General features: G+C 36.9%; 1 protein-coding gene across 3 annotated transcripts in view; it reads right to left on the minus strand.

Annotated features, from left to right (window-relative positions):
* Positions 1–229: 229 nt before the first annotated feature.
* Positions 230–21,543, minus strand: part of GABRB2 (gamma-aminobutyric acid type A receptor beta2 subunit) — a 264,173-nt gene continuing 242,859 nt past the window's right edge. For all 3 annotated transcript variants that reach the window (XM_025387860.1, XM_025387858.1, XM_025387859.1), the window contains one exon: positions 230–6,252. In XM_025387860.1, the coding sequence (XP_025243645.1) occupies positions 5,905–6,252 (348 nt within the window). In that variant the 3' untranslated portion in view covers positions 230–5,904. The remainder of the gene's footprint in view (positions 6,253–21,543) is intronic.

A 21,543-nucleotide genomic window follows, 5' to 3' on the forward strand; every position in this document is an offset into this window, starting at 1 on the left:
AAAAGATAAAATCATGTCTTTGCTTTATGGATCAGAAAACTGAGAGGCAGGTTGTCACTACACAATTATGCCTTGGAACTGGCAAATCAATGCTCAAATTCAAGTTTACCTGACAGTAGGTCCCAAGTTCCCAGGCTTCTTATTGCATTTCACAAAAGCCATCATTCTACAATATAACTCATACTAACAGTTCAAACAAGAAATATTCTGAACACAATGAAACCACACACACACTCTTTTTATTTTTATTTATATTTCTTAGTTCAAGAATTACACACTAGCCAACATTATTATATATTTACATGCTGAAACTGGCTGCAATAAGTTTAAATTCAAGAAAATAATTCTTATGTGCTATTCATTTATAATCCTCATTTTTTAACTATCTCATGTATCCCAGAGATTTTAGTAGTCTTGTTTTTAGAAAGACATGAAAATAGATGCAATGATATCCACTGTGTTTTGCATTTTTCTAGCCATTGGAAAATGTGCATTATGTGCATATTAAGAAAGGCTACAAGGTAATTAGTAAGGCTGATAATCACTACATTGTGAAGAAACTAGAATACCACTTTTTTTTTTTTTTTATAAAAGGACAATTTAGAACTGTGCAGGGACAATACTCATAACAGAACTATTTAAACACCCATGCAAAATAAATTAAAAATGTTGTGAGATTTAAATTAAACTATAGGCAACTTTGTTTAATTATGTTTAAAATGACCATGGTTGAACTTAAATTATACAACCAAAAAAAAAAAAAAGAAAAAAACAAACTGATGGAACTGTCAACTTGCTTCAAATGGCGCAAGGACACACACGGGCATCAGATTAGAGGATGTGACAGGGCAGTGACATTTGGTTTGGGAACTCAAAGGACATACAGTTTTGTTTTTCATCATTTGAATCAATTGATCTTCACCACAAATAAAACTTATTTAAGCAAATTAAAATTTGATGTCAGAATTTTGAATGTATCTACAGAAATATTCTACTTCAACTTCAAAAAACTTAATAGCTTTTTAAGAGTCCTGTTTTTCTTTCTTTCTTTCTTTCTTTCTTTCTTTTTTGAACGGATTACTTTAGGGCAGGATCTTCATTAGCATTCTGTTCACTCCTTTCTGTTTTTTACAATGTTCCTAGTGCATTTGGAAAATACATTTTTTAAACCTTTGGTGTGAAGCAGTGTCCTTTTTTCCCCCATTATCTCATATTTTTTCTTTCTTTTTTTTGTTTTTCAATAATTCTGGAGTCTTTGGTTGAAACGAACAACACTACCTAAGGACAAAATACTATTATTAAAAAAAAAGTCTTCTAGTATGTATTGTCTGTAACACATTTCTGGAGCTGGTGTGAATAAACTTTTTTATTTTCTGTAGTGCCATCTATACAAACTTCTACTCTTTGAAAACTGAGATTTAAGTTGCAAACTTTGGTTTCTTGAACTCTGACATATAAAAAACTCTATTAAGTAATCAATGATCATTTTTGCTTTTCCCAATTGCCATTTCAAAGGCTATCTCTTGTTTGTTACATTGACTACATAAACAGTAGAGTGTTTCCCATAGACGGGGAGAGAGACAGAGTGCATAAGCAAAAGATTATGTGTGTTTGAGTGTGTGTATGTGACTGTGTGTGACTGTGTGTGTGATAGCAAATTGAAACCCTTCTGTCTGGGATTCCCAAACCATTATGCAAAAGGGTGTTTAAATTACTCTGCTGGGGGCACTGCAGTAACCGTACTTAGTAAAAAATAAATAAAAATTAAGAAAAAAACTAAACAATTGTTTGTATCTATTGACTATTCATTTACAGCATGTTTAATTATTTACATATTATAACACATCAACTTAAGCCATAAACAGAATTAGCACATTGCCTTACCATAAAATACAAATTAGAAGTTAAAAATATTTAAGAAATCTGTTTTAATATTTACACACGCTCAGTGAAAGTTATGGTTGCTCACATTACATGTACTCTGTACATTTAGCCAAATGGCATGATTGCTACAGTTGTGAATACTTAGTATTTTGCCCTAACCAACATGGTGGGGTTTAGTTTTTTTTTCTTCCTCTTTGGAGGAATTTTTATCATTTTTCACTTTCTTAAGACATGTTTGTTTTTGAATCACCAATGGACAATGTTATTTGTTTCCTTGAAAAAGAGAGCAATTGGATAAGCAATGTGACAACTACTTAACTTCTGATGTTCTGGGGTACAGTACTATCGTGGAGTTAAACTGTGCAATGGTTCGTAAAAACTGTAGGCATTGATTTGCTGATAGAGAAATGCTTAGTACCCTGTGTTACTTATTTCAGTATGTCGATTTTTGTTTGCCAAATTAAAAATACTCATATACTGGTTTAATGAAGGAAACAAAACATATTAGCTTATTCCTTGTGTTTTCCAACATATGAATGCATATATATGTATGTATGTTTATATGGATCTATATATACACATATATACACGTAGATATGTTGTAAGACCTGTTTTGTTGATGTTGCTTTGCCATTTTTCTTGTTGAGTATGAAGGTAATCATTAAACTGGAACACAGTTACCTATAGAAGATGGAAATTATCTTAGTTGCCAATTTAATGCAGGTCTTGCTTTAAATAAACATGATTCATTTCCCCATTACGCATTCCACTGCTCTTTCTTTATGTGTTGTGCTTTTGTAAGCTGACAGATTTTTTGTGTGTGTTCCTAATGCTAGAATGTAAAGTCTTTTGGTTCATAAACCATTTTTATTATTATTATTTTACTTAGCACTGCTTTTGAAGAAATGAGAAGAGAAAAGGTCTAGATGGCACTGCTTGAATCTTTTCCCCTGTTAATAAATTGCAGTAGAAAGAATTTTAACATTCCTTATGCAAACACATGGTTATGTTGCATGAGTTTTCAATTCTGAAATGCATTTCATACCTACTAGCAGTCATGTACAATATATATATATACAGATTGTGATCAAAGATTTCATGTAGACTGTGCATTTTAGAGTCAGAATTTGTCCATGAATTTCACAAAGATGAAAAAACACCTTAATTGCTGGCTATCTGGCTGTTTATAATTAAAAGAAAATCTATACATATGTATAAACTGATAGTAATCCTGTATCAGAACTACTAAACACACCTTTGTGGTCCTTTAGCTTAACAAGTGGCTACCAAGCTGACTGGTCTTCCTAGATTTATCAGGTCTAGCACCCCTCCTCGCATTTGATGACTGCATTTCAATTCAACGAAACATATATTGAAGAATAAATTCTACATCTACTGTTATTTCTGGAGAGGATGAGTCAGTTGTTTCTATCTCTGTGGTTACTGAGTGCCAATGTACGCTTTTTACTCTAGGGCATTGCTTCTAAGGTCTCATCTTTTTTCCTTTGCCTCATTTCTTGTATCACTGAGAGCAGAAATGAATTCCTGTTTTTATGCTTTTGAGGCTCAAGCTGCAAAGATGCACTTTGATCTGGATTGTTCTGTTGACTTCCTTGGACATCTAAAATTTTGTTGTAATCATAAATGGCAATATCAAAGATTTTTATGGCTTGTATAGTGATTGCACATAAGAACCCACTTGTACACTTGGGCTCTGAGTTGACTCTAGAAGAGCCTTTTCAGAATGGCATTTTGGAGTTGTGCCCCTGAGTTATCAATATGTTCCTTCCTGATGTTTTTTAGTCAAACTTTACCCCCTGTTGACAAGGGGTAGGCACTTTACTTAGTGTGATGCCCCAAAATGATTGCCTAGGAGAAAGTGTGTCCCTGGAGAAACACGAGGAATCTCTACTCTGAGCCTATACGAAGAATATTGGTCAGATTCTGCCCAGAGATGATATTCAGAGGTTCTCAAGATTCTGTAATCAAAACATAAGGGCCAAGGTTTCCTACATGGGTGGAAAAAAATACCCTCCCATTTTGGGGCAAATTCAGGAATCTGAAGGATAAATGTTTGTTTTTGTTCTTGGACAGCTGGAATGCAAGGGCAATAGTACTCCATCATATTCCAAGTTGCTGAATCATGAAGGAAACAAGAAACCAAGAAAACATACATTATCCACAGGAGGATACTGGCTGCTATGCACAATGAGGGATGTTACTCTAAAAAGAAGAGGTTTCTTTGTTTTAAAAATAGAAATAGCAAAGTCATCCTCCAATAAAAAGTTCAATCAAATTAAACTTTAAGGAAAATTTAGCAATTCACTATTTTCTATATGAAAAGCAAAACATGAGCCTCATATTGACAGAAGGAAGACATATTAGCTTATTCCCTTTCTTGTCTAACATATGAATGCTTATGTCCAATTACTGTAGAAAGAAGCACAATGGCATAATTTAAAAATAGAAAAAAAATACATCATGCCTGCCTGATTAACAGTTATATATTTTTCTACAATATCACCTGAGGCTCATTTCATTTATCATGTTTGTGTGGCTTTGTTGTTATTTTCCACTAGTTTTCATATTTTCCTTGATTAAGCAGATTGCAACATATACAATGAAAGCACTCTTAAGAAAATCAAGCCCAAAACAAATGAACCCACAAATTAACTCTCTGTGTGTTCATACTCTTTGAAATATTATTTGCGCTGAAAAATACAATGGTGAATTTCATTGCACATAAGAAAATATAGTTCACTCAATCTCTCCAAAGCCTTACTTTGCCAGTCTCCTAAGAATATAATCAGAATTTTGGAAGCAAAAAAAAAAAAAAAAGAAAGAAAGCTGGAGAGGATCATGAATCCTTTAAAGCAATGAACAAATCCTTCTCTTGAAATACCCTATTAAATTCAGAAATAAAATTTCAGGGACAAAAATTGCAGGGACAGCCAACTTTGTCTGAGAATAACAATCTGTTTGCTAGTTTGTGCTCTGTATTTGTGTATTTGAATGACTCTGAATCTAACCTGAGTATCTAAGACAATTCTCATTTCTCTAACTTTTGTATTTCATGGTTATCTTTGATTAAACTATAAAAACCTCTTTAAGTATGCTGTCAAAAGCTTGTGATGTTGGAAAAACAATCTCTCTTACTCACCCTTTGCCACTAGACACAGTACGTATAGACCAGATGCTGTGTGGAACTGATAAGGGTCATGCTTGCTTGCTTGCTTGCTTTTTGTTACAACCGTCATTTCTGATTTTCTACTCTGCTCTGTGTTGTTAACTCTTACTTTAACCACCTAGGAAATGGCTGTTTAGCAAAAATTTCCTTGGCCACCATGCACGATAATGTTCAGAAGTCTCCTCATGCCTCCTAAATGCCAAAATGAAAGACATCATAGTTGATCCTCTGTGCTCAAGCTAAGAGACTGGCCAAATCAGTTTCCTGAGTCTCTGTCTTGATTCCCCTAGCCTGCTCCAATCACAAGAGAATCTTTTAGAAACCAGTGGGAATAACCTTCCCATGACACCATTATCATCTTAGTAAGAAAAGCATAGATCATCTTCAAGTAATGTGTTTGCATGGCATTACAGATAATGTTTCATAAGCACAAGGCCATCTCAACAGCATGCCAACCTTAAAAAGGAAGATGAGGAGTATCTGGTTATGACCAAATGACTGACAATGCTATTGAGTCTTCTAAGAATATCTTCCAAATTATTCCCCTCTGAGTAGGCTGCACACTAAACAGACAACATGGAGCACTCAGGCTGTCTTGCCACCATGTGTACAAATCACTTGCGTTTTAACTGGAAAACCACAAGGACCTTAGTGTATTCGTTACTTAGCAGAAGCAACCCAAATGGTATGAAATGGACCACAGGATAGGCCAGCAACTAAGGTATTTTAGCATCACTTTTGTCCTGGATTGATGTGTTTTCCAAGTCCTACATCAGGCTGTACAACTGGTTTGAGGAGGAATCTAGTCCTTGCTTCCAGTGGGAGGCCATGTTTTAGTTCACATAATAAAGCCAATAGACGATGTTGAAGAAGGAAAAAACCACTGGGAAGAATATGCGGGACCACCGATCTATGGCATTGACATCAGTCAAGTCAGGGATGGTGATTTTCAGTTGGGAGGCGCGTCTCCTCAGGCGACTTTTCTTTTGTGCCACATGTCGTTCCAGAGCATTTCGGCCAAAACTATGCCTGGGCAACCCGGCTTTCCGGTACTGGATGCTGGAGGCATCATAGGCTAGCATTGTGCTTCTGGGGTCTCCAAGTCCCATCACAGCCTCAGATGTGGCCATTTCATTTTTTATCTCGAGAGTGCTCAGTAAGATGTTCTCATGGGGGTCCATCTGCAAGGGAGAAGAATCCAAAAGACAATCAGAACAAAGAAGCTTTACAGGTGCTTACTAGGCAAGGCACTATGATCGGCGCTTAAGGGATTTATAATAGTGGTAAAGAGAGCTTCCTTTGCGATTACATTACCAGAGTCTGAATTGAGACTCTACCACTAAAGCTATTTGAGGTTCAGTTTCTCCATTTATTAAATGATATAATAATCCAACCCTAGAGGATTGCTGTAATGATGTAATTATATAACAGACTGTTGCTAGTATCATTTTCATTAGTTCTTCTTAGGGTGTGCAGAGAAATCGAAGACATGGCACCTTTTGAAGAATTTATAGTCTTGATATGAACACATACAAATTAAACTGTGCTAGGCATGCAACAGTGTTAGGAAACTAATTACTGAATTGTGCTCACAAAAGTAGCCTAATTATAGATGAATTAATAATAAAACTAGAACTAAAAATAGTGGGTAACTATCAAGTACTTGCCATTTATGTCAGGCATTTTTTTGGGTACAATTTCATCTAATTGATGTTTCTTAAAACTCCCCGTTATGAGATGTCACCTTAAATTTGTGATGTCCATATAAACAGGGTAAAGAAATAGTGCTGAAGAATACAAATGCAGGAGGACCTATGTGACTCATCAAAGTAACCACAGTATTCAGAATAAGAAGGAATTCAAAAATAGGAGCACAACAGCCAGATCCACCGTTGGTGGGGAGGACTGAGAAGAGGAAAGGGAAGAGGATAGGATTAGAGAGGAAGCAACAAGCCTGCAGCTGACTGTGCTCAATTGAATTCTGGGCCTCAGGAGTACAATTAGTTGGCTATGCAGATAGTCAATTCATCTCTCTTGGATAATTTCTTCTTGCAAAGCTAGAAGCAAAGGATAAATAGATATCATGATTTCCAAACATTAAATTATTATATAACGTTCTTTCTTGTGTTAAGAAGGGAAGATTTGTATGCCTTATTTTTAAGAGGCCTCAAATGCTACAGATAATAAAACCTAGACGGAACAAGTTTTCATTAACAAGAGAGTATATTTATTTTGGTGGATAATCAAGATATACCAATTACCAGTAAAGTTTCTGAAATTATAAGGAAAAAAATGGCCAGTGATAGGCTCTGATGATATATGGAAACAAGGCATATAACCAAACACTTAATTGGAAGATACAATGCTCTAAGCTTCATGAATTATGCAGAAGGTAAAAAAGAATGTTGCTAAGATTATATATTAACAATTAACTTTCAACTGTGGTTTAATGGCCATGTATTATAAATTCAAATCTAAAATCTTTTGAGAAATAAAAGCTATAAAATATGCTGGAACATAATAATTGACCAATTAATCTCTGCCTACTGATCAGACATTCTGCATGTTTACTTTATGGTATCATTTTGCTTAGAGGAAATACTAAACAAATATATTATTAAAATGAATTGTAAAAGTTTATATGATTTGGAAACAAAGCTGAATAAATGTTATAAAAGATCTGCCAAGGAAGGGTCAGGTAATGGCTTTAATGAGGACTTCCTTGACCTACAGAAGGAAGCAACATTTAAAGGTTTCTGTTAAGTACCAGTGCTTTGCAGCAACTGATTCACTGAATGCTCACAACATACCTTGGAAATGGCATTTTTTCCCAGAGGTTATAGGTGAGAGCCTACACCAAATTTCTCAAAGCCACATAGTTACTAAATGGTGGAGCTGGAATTGAAATGTTGACCATTACAGTCCAAATGCTGGGAGTGGGGAGTCCTTTCCAACACTTAAGGAAAGTAAACCTGATGGAAATGGGACACCCATCCTTCACTGTTATTTCAACAGTATGCTTGTTTTCTCTTCTTCTCTGGGTTGTTAACTGTTCCTTTAGTGACTTGGAAAATAACTTAATTTGCACAATTTCTTTGGCCACTATGCATGATGTTCAGAAATTTCCCTTCTTTAACCACTGGGATATTTGCTTCTCTATTGAGCAATTATAATAAGGAGAGTTACGAGTTGACACCAGACCTGGTTGAGTTCAAACTATAAAATAGCAATAACGATCATAATAAAAACTATTGGCAGCTATGGATTACTATTAAGGGAAACTTGCTGAAAGCTTAAAACCAATTATTTTTGAGTTATTTATTTAATCTCAGTGGGTTTCTGTTTCACTATCCAAATTTAAGAGTTGAATTAGGTAATCCATAAAGTTCTATTAGTTACGTATTTTTTTAATTCATGAATTTAAAAAAAATTGATTGAACATCCAATATGTGTTTGGTCCTATCCAAGTATCACAGATACAGTGGTGAGAAAGACGGAATTGCTGCTGCATCCTAGTGCGAATAAGTCTCCAAAAAGAATACTGGGGTTGGAGTCAGAGTCAAAAGACTGTAGTTGTGACTCTTCTATTTGTTATTTTTGACCTGGAAAAACATTACCTAATCCTTTGAATCTAGTTTCTTCCGTGGACTAAGAATAGGATTCGGGAAGACTAACTGAAATAATATATGTGAAGAAAAACTTGGAAAAACTAAAGCACCAGGCAAAGTTGATTATTATGACAAGCCATAGATGAAGTTTATTTACTTACTGGTTCCACTGACATGGCAAAAAAAACCACAAATAATTATACCTAAAAGAAAATTAAGTATGTTTGCTCTTGTGGTGTATATGTATGAGTGATGAACTTTCTGTAGGTAAAAATCATCTCAGACTTACTGGAGATCTTAACAGACTGAAGTGGGAGGGTGGTGGGGTAGGGAAGGTGGAGTGTATTAAACACCTGTATCAATTTATGAAGTGCAGCTACTCCTTAGTGTCTTTCATATCATTAGAATACTTCAACTTAAAATAGACTGCTTATTTTAATTTTTATTATTATACATTAAGTACTGGGATACATGTGCAGAATGTGCACGTTTGTTACATAGGTATACACGTGCCATGGTGGTTTGCTGTACCCATCAACCCATCATCTACATTAGGTATTTCTCCTAATGCTATCCTTCCCCTACTCCCCAACCCCCTGACAGGCCTTGGTGTGTGATGTTCCCTTCCCCGTGTTCTTATTGTTCAACTTCCACTTACGAGTGAGAACATGCAGTGTTTGGTTTTCTATTCCTATGTTAGTTTGCTGAGATGAAGGTTTCCAGCTTCATCCATGTCCTTGCAAGGGGCATGACGAACTCATCCTTTTTTATGGCTGTATAGTATTCCATGGTATATATGTGTCACATTTTCTTTATCAAGTCTATCATTGATTGGCATTTGGGTTGGTTCCAATTCTTTGCTATTGTGAATAGTGCAGCAATAAACATATGCGTGCATGTGTCTTTATAGTAGAATGATTTATATTTTTTGGGCATATGCCCGGTAATGGGATTGTTGGGTCAAATGGTATTCCTGGCTGTAGATCCTTGAAGAATCATCACACTGTCTTCCACAGTGGTTGAACTAATTTACACTCTCACCAACAGTGTAAAAGTGTTCCTATTTCTCTGCATCCTCTCCAGCATCTGTTGTTTCCTGACTTTTTAATGATTGCCATTCTAACTGGCGTGAGATGGTGTCTCATTGTGGTTTTGATTCACATTTCTCTAATGACCAGTGATGATGAGCTTTTTTTCATGTTTGTTGGCTGCATAAATGTCTTCTTTTGAGAAGTGTCTGTTCATATCCTTTATCCACCTTTTGATGGAGTTGTTTTTTTCCTGTAAATTTGTTTAAGTTCCTTATAGATTCTGGATATTAGCCATTTGTCAGATGAATAGATTACCAACATTTTCTCCCATTCTGTAGGTTGCCTGTTCACTCTGATGAAAGTTTCTTTTGCTGTGCAGAAGCTCTTTCATTTAATTAGATCCCATTTGTCGATTTTGGTTTTTGTTGCCATTGCTTTTGGTGTTTTAGTCATGAAGTCTCTGCCCGTGCCTATATCATTTACTTTATTTCTGTCTTGCCCACCATACTATACTTCTTGATGAAGAGAGACACAAAATCTGCCTCACTTATTATTGTATCCCCAAACATCTGGCATGGCACCTGGCACATAGCAGATGCTCAATAAGTAAATATTGATTAATGGAATTAATTTTGTGAACTCTCAGTAACTCACTCACCTCTTTGTGAGTCATCAATAAGATGGGTTTAACTTTGCACCACCAGCCTAAAGACTGGAACTTCTGGGACCACCTCTTGAGTTCCTTCCCTGCTCTAAGGCTTCTGCGTTTATTTATACAGGTCTCTTGCTACAGCAGCATGCTCAGGTACCTGAGATCTGTAAACTGTATTTCCCACAGTGCTACTTCCATATCGTATGCTCTTTTCTAACCCTAGAGAAGGGAACTTGGTGAGTACAACTAGAAGCCATAACTAACCATTTTACATATTGACCACTTTCAGTTATCCCAGTATCTCTGTGGGGCAGGCACTGATCTCGTGTGTGGAATATAAGACACAGAGAGGTTAAGAAACTTAGTACAAGTTTGCGTACTGAATAGGTGGCACAGCAAGAAGGAGAATCGGCTATTTTTACACTTTTTCATGCTGAGGCATAGCAGGTGCCCAAATAATACCTGTAGCATTCCATAGCTCATAAAATAAGGTATTCTCAGTGCATGGTAGGGGCAGTCAACTGGAGGGGCATGGCATGCTTACAAAAATTTCCTTAATGAGGGATGGATAAGTGTGTCTAGAGTTAAATATGTCACTAAATTTCAGAGTCCTGCTAACTGCAGCACTTGCAAGTAAAGAGAATAGACATCTGTGCTTTGCCTGTTCATCAAGCACCAGGCACTCCCCTTTCCGTCTGGGACACCACCACTTCCCCTTTCTCAGTTTCTGGGTGTCTGCCGTGGGTGTAGGCCAATCAGAGCCATTCTGACACCATAATTGGCTCAGTGGTGGGCACATGACCTTTTCTGAGCCAATGGCATGCCGTGAGCCTTCAGATGGGAATAGCAGAGTAAAAACTCTCAAATATTCCCCCTGGATCTGCACCTAGAAGTGAGTGGCCTCAAATCAACAGAATCTGCTGAGAGATGGTTCCACTGTAAGAGCAGATCCTAATTTGGAAAGAAGCCAACACTAAAATAAAGAGCCCATGACCTATTGGTGCTTTGTGTCTATATCTGGATACCTGACTTACTGATACTAAGCAAGACAGTATATTATCTTCCTTCCTTTCCCTGTCCTTTCCTCTTTTTCTCTCTCCCTCCCTCCCTCTTCCTCCTCTTCCTCTTCATGCTTATTCATCTTTCTCACCTGCTCCCTTCTCTCTTTCTTTCTTAAGCCAGTATTACTTAGTTTTTCTGTTATTTGCATTCCAAAGAATCCTAACAGATATAATTCATCTCATTTAAATATCTCAACAACTCTACAAGACAGTATAGGTAGGGCAGGACAGAAATTAGAGGCATTTAATTTATAATAAAAAATTTGTAAAATTCAAATTATCTTTTAACTAGGAAAATCTATTACAATAATACCATCTTCAGTATGCAGAACAGTGTTGGGTTTCAGTGTTTTAGGCTAGGACCTGAAGAACTTAGCTGCTGCTGAATTTTAGTGGCTGACTGCTAAACTGGCTTCATTTCCCTTTCTTTCCCTTGTCTTGTTTATTGTTCTTCTTTTCACTTCAAAAGGTGTGAGCTGTGTTGGGAGCAAAATTGCAAGGTCAAGAGCAAAGGTACAGGAGATTGACAGGATTTTTGACATTTTTGACATGTGTTTTAAAGGGTAAAAGTGGGGAAAGCCTGCAGGTAAACTACCCATAAGTTTATTGAATTATAATCTCTTTTACTGTTTATATAAAAGAAAAAAAATGACTTTACAAATCTGGATGTGAAATTCAATAGCAATTATCATTCATTTTTCCCCTTTGAAATATCTGTTTTCATAAGGTACTTTCTATTTTTAATTTTTACTTTTTTGGAGGCCTACTATACACAGCAGAACAGCAGCAGAACAGGATAGAGCCCCATTTGACAGGGCAGGAAACTGAAGTTCAGAAAAATAAACTGAATTACCTAAAATCTTATGACAAATAAGTCGTAGAACATTGTAACAATTCTGGGTCGTTGATGCTTATCTTAATAAAATAATATTCCATGCTGCCTCCAGCCTGTCTTAAAATCAATCAGGGAAGCCTGACTCAGGTACTGGTTTGGTGAGGGATGGTCTATTACAGTGCTTCCCACACTTGAATACATATCACACTACTCTGGAGGCCTTGTTAAAACAGGTCCGGTCTCGACTCCCAGGACTCCCGAGTGAGTAAATCTGGAATGAATCTCAGTAATCTGCATTTCTAACAAGTTCCCAGGTGACGCTGGGATGCTGGCTTGGTGTCCACGCTTGGAAAACTGCTAGTCTATTGGACAGAATGACTTCAAATAAAGGAGGATCAGAGGCCAGAAAAATGATACACAAGCTGGAGACTGACCACAGTCCACACCACCAAGCTGAAAAGCAGCTTTCATAGACAGAGAACAAATTATGCAGCTTCCATTAATTGAGTTTTTACTGGAGGCAGGCATTGTATTAAAGGTTCTAAACAACTATCCTATTTAATGCTGATCTTGAAAATCCTATAAACAGGATTATTAATACTCCAATTCTAAAAATGAGGAGGTTGAGAATTAGGGATAGTTAGCAATTTGCCCAGAGTTACACAGTAAGTAATGGAGTTGGCATTTAACCTGTTTGTTCCAAGGTTTCTGTTCCCAATTACCAAACTATACAACTGCATTCTCAAGACTTTCCTCAATTATGAGTTCTGTCTTGGTGTGCCTTCTCTGTACCAGGCTATATTTAGGGGACTCAATTTTAGCAAATAGAAGGCATAGTAATGGTCACATGAATTTAGCTAATCCTTAAAATCGAGTTTCCACACCAGCCCTTTTAGACTTGCCCAAATGGATTTCCTAATTATTTTTCTCTTCACTTGAGCAGTGGAGACACAAGAGAAATCAGTAAACTTTCCTCTTTCTTCTTCTTCTTCTTTTTTTTTTTTTCCCATTAGGACATTAACGAAAGACAATTTCCCTTTAACCAATCAGAAGGACTATGTGGCAATCTCTGTTGCCCTGGAAAATGTAGAAAAATATTTATCAAATTATTCTGTCTGGGCATTTTTGCCTATTCAAGGGGCTATGGGAATTTTGTTGTTAGTAGTTGAAACAAGAGAGAGGAGGAAGCAAAAGTAAATGAAAGGCAGGAGAGGGAAGAGGTAGACTGGTGAATAAGCTGCCATTCTCTGCAGATAAATTGCCTTTACAAGGAGCTATGCTGCAGGCCTTGCTTCAGTAGGAGGCTCCCTACCATCTGCTTTCTAGTCTAGCTTTAACTCCCAAGTCCATTCCTGACAAAGTTTTTTGAAGAGGCTCTGTTAAGCAGGCCAATGCCAACAAAGAAGTCTCCTGCTTCCAATTCAACTATCTGCTCTGGAAATCATGCTTTATCTGGAGTTATTGTGCTTATCAATCAAGAAACAAGTGCTGAAAGTTTGAGATGGACTGATTTATTTGCACTAACATCCCAGAGCCTTCTCCAAATGATTCTGTGAATGAGGGCAGTTTGTACACCAACTGAATCAGCTGTTCTGTTGGTTGACAAATGGACTTCCCTGCTGTCTTGAATTATTTTCCAGACTGACCCATGTGATGATGGTTCTAACAACCATCGTGTTAAATGTTTTAGATTAAGAAGTTTGCTTTCCACTCTTCCTATGTCTATCCTAACATTTTTCATGACAAGGAAAGAAACATGCTTGGTTAATAGAGTTCCATTTTGCTTAAAATCTATTGTATTAAACCCTGAAGAGAGGGCCTTATTTTTACATAATAATCAGTTAATTCTAAGTTTGGTTTAGGCTTGCTGCTTCCCTTCCTGCAACCTTCTTCACAGTAGTAATATACTCTGGAGAGATGACCTTGTGATAGTCTATAGTCACATACAGAAAAACAACTCAAAGCCCTCAATAACTTAACAACATCACACGCTTACCTTGCGAAGGTGAAATGGGACTATCTGAAATCCAGGTTCACCAGTCATATCATCAAGAGAAGAGTGAGAAATTGTAAAAATCCAAGGAATCCTAACTGTGAAATTTCCAGTTACTGTGACTTGTGTGTGGGTAGAGGAGACGGTGTTTTATCTTCCATGAAATGGCACTGTGACCCGAGTGACTTGAAGTGCTTAAGCAATGGACTGTTAATCCCCTGGGAATATCCAAAGCAGTCTTTCCAAAAATAACACTCCGAGACTACCTACCACGCACTTAGTGTTTTAAGAGGTCAAAGAAAGTTCACTCAATCAGAATATGAAATGCAAATTCTATGAGAGCAAGGGAAGGCCAACATCTTTGACTCTTCAAATCTCTGTGCCAATGAAAATGGAGAAATGCCAACAAAAATTGGGAGTTTGGAACTGGAAAGTAAACAGGAAATACTGCTAAAATACCCAGGTAGTTTCATTACAGTAATTTTTAATAAAAAATGGTGGAAATGAGTGAGGATTCTTTCTACTCTGCCTTTTTAACTTCTCTTATGCAATGATAAAGTTAAATTTTACAACCAGACTATGAGAATGGAGTTAGTACTACCAGCATTTTATAACAGCCCTTCCCATCAAAACACAGAAATGTATGGCTTGTTCAAAGCTAGTTAAGTTGTAAAACAATAATTTAAACTTACGTTTATGGATTCAAACCTATGCTTTTTCCACTGTTTTCAAAATATGATGAAAAGATACTTATGAAGTGGACACTGTTGGCTCTGAGATATGATGCTATCTAGTTGTTGTTGTTTTGATTCTTAAATTTTAAATTCTAATGAGTAAGCCACCTGAATGCCTATCTTCAAGTTTCCTTGGTAAACAAAACTTTTGTTAAAGAATCATGTTAATGAATTCAGTCTTTATGGATCGGGGACCTATGTCATCTTCTACTTCCAACGCAAAATAATTAATCTGATCAAGTGGGTAAATCAAGTGAACATGTGTAGCTTTACACTGCTGTTTCAAGTGATGATGGTTTTAGAGGAAGTAAGAGGCAGACATGTGGAGCAGAAAGAGAAGAGTAAGATTTTACTCTTCAAAAGATCCCAGAAGATACAGATAATTAATTAATCTGCATTAATTGTAAGGTGAGAAGACCTTCGAAAGCATGAGCTGCCAAGAGAACTGACCCCTTTTGCCTTTTGGTCCTTCTCAAAGGGGTTCCTATCTCTGTCAAAATCCACAACGAAGTGAAAATAACACTAACCTCAGAGATGAGCGCAGGTTCTAATCCCATGTTACTGTCTCTGGGCCTCAGTGTTCTTTATCTAGGTGGGCTTGGGGAATCCTTTGCTAACTCCCTCTCCCAGTTTCAATCCTCTAACTCTAAGTTCAACAAATTCGTGTTTCCTTTATGATGGGAAACATGTGGGCAGGGACTGTGTCTTGCTGCTTGAGTATCCCTAAAGCTGACCAGTACAGTTGGTACAAAGTAAGTATTCAAAACAAAACTTGCTAAATTGAATTACTGAGAGGGTTAGAATAAGTCTGGGATCACACACTCAAATAAGGCTAGGGAGGTCATATAAGAATGTGAAGCAGGTGTAGTGGAGATTTGGGAAAAGTTCACCCTGTAGTGAACTGGACTAAAAAACAAAAGCCCTTCTGAAGGCCATTTAAATTCCAAACTTTAAATATTATGGTGGCCAAAATCACATCTTGGTCTAAGGGTTTAGCCCACAGGCTGCTGCATCAAATTCCTTTTCAATTTAATTTATTAAAGATTTGCCTTCCACTTCCATTTAATATACAATTACCAACTGCCTTTAAAACATGTATGGCATAATAGAAGAATGAAGGTTAAGAAAAATTTGCCTGGCAAAAATCTCGTAGTCTTGTAGGTTCCTTGCTGTGATCATGATCCAGTGCTAGTATTTCTTTTCCTCACTGTGTAGGCCTTGCTGTGGCAACTTCTGTAGTAACCCTTTGAATTAGAAAATCTTGAGGAGCCTGCCTAATTTTTTGCAGCTTGGTATCTTCCATTTCTTTTACTCTCACAGCATCAAATTCATTTCTTTTGGAAAATGGTTCCTTTCTACATATCTGTTAATTTATGTGGAACGCATTAAAAATGGGAAATAAACTATAGATTACCGATTTTTTTTTAAGAATAATATTCAGGTTGAGATAGGAGGATGAATGTTAAATTTTGGGGCGAGAAGAGTACATTCAAATTATTACATTTAATATTATTAAAGCACAATTAATAAAATGAATGATGAATTGAGTAATTTCTTTTAGAAGGCTAGAATTATTTCTGGGTGCCTCTTATTATAAAGTATAGGCTACTAGTTTCAATTAAGGTTCAAAGTAGGGATTCATCTTCATTGTATGGGGAAAAAGATTGGGATCAGATTGAAAACATCTGAAGAAGGAAAAAGGGAAGAAAACTATATTTATGATATATCAATTTTAACAGACATTTCTTTCATTCAAAGAAGGCATTGGCTTCAAATTATTATGAACCCTCAGAAAGTGCAGAATGAAGTTAAGTTTTGCAATGAGCTTACATAAGCTCCAAATCTTATTTTTGACAAGTTTCAGGGAGGTAGGAATGAGAATCTGCCTACCCAATCCTGATAACTCAAAGAAGTTTTACACCTGTGAGCTTACATCCTGACAGGTGAAGGCTTGCTCTAGTTTAATTTTCATCTAGCTTATTGACTCAACTCCCAACCTGGAGAGAGACAATTGATCTAATCTTTTCATTAGCTGGTTCACACAACTCAAAAGCATTATGGGTGATGACTTGCTAAAGATTTTTGTACACACCATCTACCTAGTAATCCATAGTATCCCAATCCATTTTTAAATAACACCATAGAGAACATTTGTTTTGGTTTCTTTCCACAAGACTGGAGACAGTCCAGTCCGTCAACCATTTCTAATACACAGGAATAAAGGCAGTGGGGAGAACAGTCAAACATGAGGAGAAAAGGAGCTATGTTTTTTTTTCCCTGGGATTATACATATTGTCAATGATGATGACAGTGCACATCACTAAGAGGTAAAAGGGGTGGCTGACAGCCATACTCCTTTCCCCTTTATAATCTTCCAAAATCTCTGACAGTGAGTAGTAAATGTGAAAGTGGATCATGTTAAATTTCAAGATTTACTGACAGGTCATGACTGACTTAAAGGTTGTCATCCAAATCTTCCCAGGTCGTTGGAGGTCTCATGGTTCTCTCTCGTTCATGAGTTTTGAAACTGATGTCAATCTTGTCTCAAAAAGTAATGAGGATGGGCTTGGACATACAAAACCAGTCACTGCCTCAGTTCTGGGCAAGAGGGAAATCATAACCTGCCTCTAGTTTTCTGTTGGAAGCAGAGAAGCCAAGGTTTGGTTTCTGTCCCCCCGAGGCAAGGCACTAATGTTTGAATCCTTTTAAAAATCTGACAACTCTTTCCCCCTGGAAGACATTGACCGAAAAAGAGAATTTCTAAGCTCAGAGACTTCACAAACCCCATCTAGACTATAAGAAGTTCTACTCAGATGTACCAGAGACATTTTTTCCATATATTCCTACTCCTACCTCCTCTTGTTTTTTGTTTATTTGGCCAAGAAGCCAGAAAGCTGACCTAATGCAAACCTTATGGCAGGACTCCCAGTGAACACAGAACAAAAGGTTAACAGAGAAGCAGCAGCCTTCTTTTTCATAGGTGTGTGGGGAACACAGCCAGTGGACTTTGCTTCTACAGATTCCGAGTTACATTTGGTTCTTGAATAGCAGGGGGCACGAGCGTAGTGCCAAAATAGAGATCTTGAACAGAGATGAGTTGGATGGGGAGGATACATGGAATCTCATGGATTACTGAATCCTGTGAGAAAAAGTTTTGATACACGTTTAATGCTCAACTAGCACTGGATCTAGTAGCTGTGCTTAAAAAAATCAGAAGCACTGAGGGGAACTGACTCAGCACTAATTAATAAAACATGATGTCATCAAAATAACTCAGTGTACGCTGGTAAGCCTGTGCTCACTGTGTACAGCAAAAGCCAAATAACTAATGCTAAAGTGAGTGTGATTATGGAACAAATGTCTTTATAACAAATATGTATGGCAAATAACTAATTGAAAAAGCATTTATAAGCTACAGTCAAATTCTTACTAGCGTATGGTTGATGCTAAATAATATGAATCTGTTTGAATAGAACCAAGGGATTTCTAATATTTGCTGCATCATATAATTGAGAGGAGGATGATCCTTCCTCTTCCTTCTTCACCACTACACAGCTCCCATCTTTCAGACCTCAGTTCAAATTCTTTTTTTTCATGCGGGAGTCTTTCCTGATCTTCCCTTATCTCATCAGATGCCCCATTATAGCAATGTAGGTACTTCCTTCACTGCTCTTATTTCCATTTATAATTATATATTACTTCTAAAGGAATTTGTTTAAGCTGTGTCTTCACATTAGAATGTGGTCACTGCGAGAGCAAGGCACATATTTGGTAAGGACTCAATAAATATCTGCTGAAATAAAAGGTAATAATACCATTAGCCAGTATTTAGTGGCCATGTACACACTATATTCCAGGCACCTGTTAATAGGACTCTACATGTGCCTATATTCCTCATCACAATCCTATGCAGTAGGTACACGAACTAACTCTCATAGCATAGATGAACAAACAGATTCTGAAAGATTAAATCACTTGCTAAAAGTAGCACAAGGAGTAGAGATCTAAGATTTGTACCTAGACAGTAATTTTGAGAACTCATCCTTGAGACTGATGCTACACTGCCTCCTTGGACTTTTTATATGTCCTCTTAAAACAATGAAACTTCCTATTATTTTGATGTGAAGACATTTAGGAAATAGGAACATCCACTATGTAGCTGTAGGAACAGTGACAAGCACAGAGGACAGGAGCGGTGGACAAAACAGACAGAGATTATGGCCTGAGCACAGAAAGGTGGAGGCTAAAGGTGGCCTTGGGCCTTCATAAGGGTAGGGTCAGAGGGAACACAGACCTGTCGGGCCTATGGATAGTAAGGGGAAGTTAGAGGAAGCCCCTATGTCTGCATCCGCACAACAACTCAAGGCATCTTATCTTTTCCCTCTGGACACATTCTGTTAACTTTACAATTTTCTGATTATATATTTTAGGAAGAGCTACTGAAACAAGAGGGTCCCATGTTAGAATAATCTTACCTCTGGACTGCACAAACTCTTAAGGTGACCCTGTAAAAATTCACATTTTTGAGGGGGCGGTAAAGCAGTCATATCATATTTAAGAATATGAGCACTGAAGCTGGGCTATCAGGCTAAAAGCTGACTGGGTGAAAGTCAAGGTCACAGAACTGTGATCTATGTGAGATCCTTAACCTTTCTAAGCCTCAGTTTCTTCAATTGTAAACACAGGCAAAGTACTATCGTTTTATTACACTATTGTGAGAATTAAATGAGATAACTCACATAAAGTGATGAATCTGATAAACTGAAGGAACAGTAACTTTATTATAGAAGAAGGCAGGGAGGAATTGTGCTTGTGTTATGCAATAATCAGGAGAGGTTTGGAATGGTAAACCAATTCTTTACTCAAACAGCTATGTTGTGACAGAGGGCAACAGAGCAGCTGCTCAACTTCTCTTTACAAAGCAAATGAATGCATCAATACAGATGTGCTTCTCTTTGTTACAGCCCTCTGGCAGGGAGCTTCCTTTAGGTCTGTGCTTGTATAATCATCTAGTTTCGGTGTCAAGAAATTATCTAAAGTTGAGACCTTATATTCACAAGCCTAAGGAAAGAGATTGAATAATGATGTTTCTTTCTGATGCTTAATTTGGAGATCTTGTTTGATTTTGTATCCTCATAGTGGGCAGAGGCAAGAGATAACTCAAAATACGTCATTTTGTTATCTTCCACCAGGGTCAGTCAGAGTTTGGGAAGGGAGTGCTTGTAGTCATCAGCAGAACTAAGCTTTCAGGTTTATTTCAGGCTTCACTTACTGATGAGAAGTAAGTCTCTTTTTCTCCCAATTAAATGCATCTCTAAAGAGAGTTTCATTAAGACGATAATGTTAATATAAAATCACATTTTGTAGATGGTCTTTTGAAAGTAGCATCCTGAATTCCCGTGTAAATAAGACCATTTATACAGTTTCTAAAGTCTCGAAGACATGAGGTTTGGAATCGACTTTGAATGCTAGCTCCTCTGCTGATTAGCTATGTGACCTTGGGCATGTTCCATTGCTTAGCTGAGCCTTCATCTCTTCATCTTTCAAATGAAGTTCTATGACCTAATCTTAAAATGAGCAAATGTTATTTGTAGGGATGTTTTAAGACTGAGAAAAAAATCACATTCTTTTTGGTGAGATAACATAGTTAAGGAGCCTACTCTCATGTCTGACACACATGGGGGTAGGTGTTAGAAGTTTTATTAGATGTGTAACAAAAGGTACCCATTGCTATTGATACTTGCAACTTTAAACTTCTCTACCTGAGAGAGAATTTATAAATTCATTGATTTATATAGACAGGTAAGACTAATTCTTTATATTTTCTCTCTAGCTTCTCACAGTGTATGTTGTAGTTGAATCAATCCCATTCATGGCGACAATAGTTGAGACTGACCCCGTGTTTAGGTGCAGGCCTGATTGTTTTAAGTCAGTCTTGGTACCTCCCCTCCCTTGCCAAAGATTGGTTCAGGAATGGGAAGGACTATATCAACTGAGCCAATGAAATGAAAAGAGAAAAACATTCCATGCTAATGGATAGGAAGAATCAATATCATTAAAATAGCCATACTGCCCATAAGCAACTTATAGATTCAATGGTATGCATATTTAAGTACCATGGATATTCTTCACAGAACAAGAAAAAACTATTCATATAGAACCAGATTCCTAAAGTACCGAAAAAGAGCCCAAATAGCCAAGGCAATCCTAAGCAAAAAGAACAAAGCTGGAGGTATCACTCTACCCAACTTCAAATTATGCTATAAGGCCACAGTAACCAAAACAGCATGGTACTGGTACAAGAACGGGCACATATACCAATGGAATAGAGGACCCAGAAATAAGAACAGACACCTACAACTATCTGATCTTCTACAAACCTGACAAAAACAAGCAATGGGGAAAGGAATCCTATTCAATAAATGTTGCTAGGATAACTGGCTAGCCATATGCAGATGATTAAAACTGAACACCTTCCTTACACTACATACAAAAATTAACTCAAGATGGATTAAAGACTTAAATGTAAAACCTAAAACGATAAACACCCAGAAAACA

The sequence above is a fragment of the Theropithecus gelada genome, chromosome 6 (assembly GCF_003255815.1).
Source record: "Theropithecus gelada isolate Dixy chromosome 6, Tgel_1.0, whole genome shotgun sequence".
NCBI classification, from domain to species: domain Eukaryota; kingdom Metazoa; phylum Chordata; class Mammalia; order Primates; family Cercopithecidae; genus Theropithecus; species Theropithecus gelada.